Raw genomic sequence first — 5,812 nt, forward strand, 5'->3', positions numbered from 1 at the left:
GAATATTTTTTTTATTTATAAGTTATACAAAACAAGAGTAGCATCGAGAAATGATGATATATACATTATTAGACATATGTTCTACATGTGCACTGTCAGAAAATTAAACAGGGTGCTCTCAACACGCAACAATGGAAGCTATTAATTGCATTTACTACCACACTACCCATCGTCATCATCATCATAATTGATAATAACTATTGTATCTGCAACATTTATTGTGTGCCTATGAAGCTGTTCCCATAAATTTTGTTCTCTTTGGTTTTTTCCTTCCAGTAATTTACGTGTATAAATTGTTTGAGTTGAGATATTACGTAAAATTATCCTGATTGAAAATTATATATATTTTTTATATTTTTCTTTTGTTTTAAATCTGTATAATTTGTACTTTGTAGCACTCTAAATCATTTAGAGATTTTCATGTAAATTATTTAGGTTATAATTATTTAAATATTAACTAAATTTTAATAAAAATGTTGACTTTCTAAATTTTTTCAATCCAATTTAGCACACAATAATCTATTTTGTTAGGCAGTTTCTTCTTAAATCGTTGTAACATAAAATAAATCACGTGAAAACTTAAAATACGGTTTAGGATCTAAAAAATTAGACAAATTCAAAGCAAGACAAACATGTATATAATTTTCAGTTAAGGACAATTGCATCATAAATTATCCAGTTTCTCTTTCTTTGTTCCTTTCACAAATGCTCAAGTTCAAATAACGCGTTTCTGACAGCAAATGTTTAACAAAGATAATTGTATTATAATGCTTAATTAACGTGAAGATTATTTTAGTAGGTAATAGTAGTGTGTAAAAATATTTTGTTAGTTATAAGCAAATTAAAGGTTGCTTGTCCTATTTTAATTTATTTTATTAAAAACAAAAAATTGGCATTTTCTTGCTTATGCATTATATTCTTTTAAATAGTCAACCGTGTTCAGAACTAAGTACTGCAGTGGAGGAAAAATTCCTTGATTATTTTAAACAAAAGAAAAAATGCTGAAAAGAGTGGAGATTGACTGATCAACAAGGTCGTCTCCAACATCGTCCATTCGGGAGGTAATTGCCTCCCGCTTCTCCTCACCCACTTAGTGTATTCATTAGAGATTCGATTAAGTCCTCCCTCAAAGTCAGGTGGAGCGCTTTCAGCATCACAGCAGCTGTCTTCCCATGGTGTTGGTCTCTTTGTCTTACAATGTTATTCCAAAACTAGTGGTTTTTAAGGAGGAGATTAATTTCCTCAATTGCAACATGCTTTGTTTCCGGCAAAATAAAGAAGATAAACATATTAAGCCAGCAAATAGCAAAAAGATCTCATATTTAAGGTGACAAAGTGACATGAGGAATAACTGTGTCACAAGTGCAGTGAAGATCATGTTGATATAATTGTTCCTCATATCACTCTACCAGCTCAAATATGGGATCTTCTCGCTGTTTGCTGGCTTAATTATCTTTATGAGTATGTTTATCTTCCTTCTCTTGCCGGAAACAAAACAAGTTTCAATTGAGAAAATTAATCTCCTCTTTGAAAATTACTGGTTCGAAGAACAGTGTAGGACAAAGGGACCAACACTATATATGGGACGATAGCTGCTGTTTAAGAGCCTCAATGAAGTTATGCATATTTGAATTGTCAACTGTAAAAAAAGACCTGAAACACCAAGATCATAGCCATAAATAGGTGAAAACGAAAACTTGGTATTACCTTTATTTTTCTTATTGTTTAAAATTTCTCCTTGGATATCTGTTTTGTGTTGAAATTTTTGCTAGATTCTTGTGTTTTGACAAAGATTATTTCATTAATTGTAACCTAGTTTACTGGGTAAATGCTATCCAAGTGCAGAATTGAAAGATATGGGTCAAGCTTTAGGTTGTATTATAGTTGGACAATCAAATGTGGCAATTAAGGAACACTTTGGGAAATTTGATGATGTTCTGCAACCTGGGTGTCACTGCTTGCCTTGGTGCCTCGGATACCAGATAGCCGGCGGCCTTTCGCTCCGTGTGCAGCAACTCGATGTCAAATGCGAGACAAAAACCAAGGTTTCTTTTGCTTCCTTTTCCTCCTCCTTCTGTAATATTAGCTCTTCTTTAGATGATATGATCTGTGATCACTTTGCTTTGTGTTCAGAACACTACTGAAAGTTATAATTGGTTAAGAACAACAATTTGCCTATGAGAGATTCTGTGAATTTTAAAACTTCTAATTTTTCAACTGTGATGAATTTTGCAAAGAAGTAGTACAGTTGCATATTGTTCCCTATGTTATTTCTTTTGATCTATGCTTCAAGAAATTTCCTTGTTCTCCAATATACCTTTTACCTTTTAAGATTTATAAGGTAGGTGTGTATTTTCAATTTGATCTATTTTGAACAATTGTTAAAGGTTAACTCTGATATACTTGTTAGGATAATGTGTTTGTGAATGTGGTTGCTTCTGTGCAATACCGCGCCTTGGCCGATAAAGCATCTGACGCCTTCTATAGGCTCACCAACACAAAGGAACAGATACAGTCATATGTTTTCGACGGTATGTGGAATGATCGATTATTGTGCTTGATTCTGTTTTAGAAATGTTACTTACCTGAAATTAATGCAAGATCACTCCATTAATGGAACTATCTAGTATCTACTGCTTCTATAAAATGCTGCTTATGCTTTTTTTTGTATTTCTTCAGTTATCAGGGCAAGTGTGCCAAAGTTGGAGCTGGATGCTGCCTTTGAGCAGAAGAACGACATAGCAAGGGCCGTCGAAGATGAGCTTGAAAAGGTGTTATTTCGGCCTGCAATTTCAGCTTTTGTTATCATAATCCTTGTCAATTACTTTGTGATTAACAAATTATCTTAAACTCTTGTTTTAGGCCATGTCTGCTTATGGATATGAGATTGTTCAGACCCTTATTGTTGATATAGAGCCTGATGTTCATGTCAAGAGAGCTATGAATGAGATTAATGCAGGTAATCTGTTCTTAGTTGATCAAAAATTACTTTTAACATGCATAAATATTCATATATACATGCAGCTTTTCATATATTTGCTTGCATTTCAACTTTCTCTTTCAAAGTTCAAACTAATTAAGTAAATATAATAATAATCACTCATTTGGTAGACTTGGAACTCTTTTCTTGTCTTAAATTTAAAGACATGAGCTATTCTTGTCTCAAACCCCAAGTTTGTGAGTGTGCGCGCGCACGTGCAGGTGTGTGCGTGCGCGCGCATGTGTTAAAGACATGACCTGCATAAGTGGACAGAAAGAGTGTTCTTAAAACCCTTTTCTCATTTGGTTTATCATTGTAATGAAGGTTATATCTCCTAATAACCATTTCACTATTTTCTCAACAGCTGCTAGATTGAGGCTAGCTGCTAATGAAAAAGCTGAAGCAGAGAAAATACTTCAGATCAAGAAAGCCGAAGGAGAAGCCGAGTCCAAATACCTGTCGGGACTCGGAATAGCTCGACAGCGCCAGGCCATTGTGGATGGACTGAGGGACAGTGTGCTTGAATTCTCCGAGAACGTGCCCGGGACGACAGCAAAAGATATCATGGACATGGTTCTGGTGACACAATACTTCGACACAATGAAGGAAATTGGTGCTTCTTCAAAGTCCTCATCAGTGTTCATACCACATGGTCCTGGTGCTGTTAGGGATGTTGCTGAGCAAATCAGAGATGGTTTACTTCAGGCCAATGCCTCACCAAATCTCTTAAATTAAGCCTTTTTCTGGAGTTGTGAATAACAATACTAATGTATATTGTATGTGTGTGTGTGTGCTTTCTGGATAATTGATGTTTTTGTGCTTGGTTTTGAGTGTTAAAGACTAGCTGTTAAAGCTTTCAATATTAAAGATTGGTGGAAGCTGCAAGGATTACTTCTTAGATTTTCTTTAATTATGTCTTATTTGTGTGTGTTTAAATTTACATTTTGTATATTCTTGCTAACAATTAAAATTGCCTTAGCTTATTAATCATTCTTCCTAAGGAGCTTAATGGATAGAAGAATAGAGAGATGGAAACTCACATCATATTACAGAATCCAAACTAAGGTATCGATTCTTGCTTCTATAATTCATTGAGAAAAATGAAATCTTACTTCCTATAAAAAAAACCACTTCTAAAACAAATCCCAAAGGTAAGCATACATTTGCTTCTTCTTTTTCTCTCTTTCTCGCCCCTTTTTTGCCAAAAAAAAAAAATTTACAACTAATATTTGCTTATGTAGTTCGAAAACGTTATTCTTAAAAGAAATTAAACAAATACATCAATCACTTTATATCAAAATCAATTATACCTACAATTATTTCTTCAGAAACAGAACCAAACATGTATCCCATCCAAGAGGCATAATAAACAAACTGGGATATAAAGGAATATTGCAGGGAACCATTGTAGGAACAAAAACAATATAAAAATTTCGCGCCAGTTAAAGCCTCAATAATGAGTCAAACCATTTGGTTTATAAAAAAACCTACTTATTTTTACAAAGTTGAATTGCTCAAACGTAAAGAAAACATAAACACTTCTTGCCCAGGAAGAACCACCAACTTTAAGAAAATAAAAACTGCATGCTTCCTATCCCCCTTCCCCCCTATAACAAAGCTCATGCCACTTTTGGTGAAGCTGACTCCAGCGTTCGATTTTGTCAAATCCCCACTTTTGGTATCATATGAAAGACCCACTCCGAGAGCAAGAATGCTAGTTCCAAAAACAGCAGAAAGGTTCCCAATTGGGTTTGCCGTCAACCCAACACTGGTGTTCACTCCAGTCTCCAGCATAGTCGTGCAAGTACTGAAGTTCCACCTGTTTAAAAGAATATCCAACAACTTAATACCAATTAAGTATTAGAATATAATAAATTTACCCAGATTTATCGAGGTTGATTTCTCTAACTGCATAATTATTCTAGAGGCATGAATATGCATAAATTTATGATGTTCTTACCTTGCCAGACCTTTGATCAGGAACTTTGAAGCTAAAGATAGCCTTCAAACCAGGGGTAGGCTCATCAACAGTGATGGTTGTGAAGAGCTGAAAGAACCATCGTGAATCAAGTTTAGCAAAACTATCATACGAAAAAATAAATGAGTTGCATTAACAATTAGACATTGAAAAGCTGTTCCCTTGAATAATCTAAATGCGATGATTTTTGTTTTTCCTGTGTCTAAAATTCAATAGGTATATATATAGAATTAATAGTCAAATTCATCCTTGAAAGATCACTCATTCTTCAAATTAGTTCTCAAAAGATTTTTTTAGTCATATTAGTCTTTAAAAGATAAAATATAAGTTAAATTGATCTTTCCGTTAGTTAGATGATAACGGCATGATGACATATCACATTAAGTGTCACGTGGCATGATGATGTAGCATGTTAATGCCACGTGTCACAATATGATTAGTTGACGTGTCAGGTTAATGACTTCTAGCATGTCACGTGTCACTTGACGTGTAAAAAAAATATTTATAATCAAATTAGTCTCTAAAAATTTACACATAAGTCATTTTAATCCTTAAAATTATAAAAATTAATTAAATTAGCCCTTATATAATTTTTTTTATTTTTTTTTGATAATATTAAATTTAAAGTATTTTTTAATAGTACTAATTTTAATATTATTTTTAGACCTTAATAAATAATTTTTTTTACATAAAATAATTAAATTATTATAAAAATATTTTGTCATTTGTATTTTAAATTTTATATTTTCAAATTGTAATTTTTTATAGTGACATTTTTTTATTTAAACGAGTTTATCAAATTATTGTTGATTATATATTTAAAAATTTAATATATTAAGTTTATAATTTTTTTA

At 32.7% G+C, this 5,812-nt stretch overlaps 1 protein-coding gene and 1 long non-coding RNA gene across 3 annotated transcripts; one reads left to right on the forward strand and one right to left on the reverse strand.

Moving 5' to 3' along the window:
• The first annotated feature begins 935 nt into the window (after positions 1–935).
• LOC107635286 (hypersensitive-induced response protein-like protein 2) lies at positions 936–3,878 on the forward strand. 2 transcript variants are annotated; one of them, XM_088483729.1, is made up of 6 exons: positions 936–1,061; positions 1,846–2,045; positions 2,411–2,531; positions 2,680–2,771; positions 2,863–2,959; positions 3,345–3,878. In XM_088483729.1, exons 2-6 carry the CDS (start codon positions 1,857–1,859, stop codon positions 3,713–3,715), a joined length of 870 nt encoding a protein of 289 aa, XP_088339855.1. In that variant the 5' UTR covers positions 936–1,061; positions 1,846–1,856; the 3' UTR covers positions 3,716–3,878. The 2 variants fall into 2 exon arrangements, with proteins under 2 accessions (XP_088339855.1, XP_088339854.1); XM_088483728.1 differs by having other exon boundaries at positions 952–1,683.
• Positions 3,879–4,403: 525 nt separating this feature from the next.
• On the reverse strand, positions 4,404–5,109 carry LOC107637256 (uncharacterized). The gene is made up of 2 exons (XR_015880825.1): positions 4,941–5,109; positions 4,404–4,799 (listed from the first exon to the last, which is right to left on the reverse strand). It is a non-coding gene; the product is annotated as an uncharacterized LOC107637256 (long non-coding RNA).
• Between the last annotated feature and the right edge of the window lie 703 nt (positions 5,110–5,812).

The sequence above is a fragment of the Arachis ipaensis genome, chromosome B4 (genome assembly GCF_059453495.1).
Source record: "Arachis ipaensis isolate K30076 ecotype BB chromosome B4, ASM5945349v1, whole genome shotgun sequence".
Classification (NCBI taxonomy): Eukaryota; Viridiplantae; Streptophyta; class Magnoliopsida; order Fabales; family Fabaceae; genus Arachis; species Arachis ipaensis.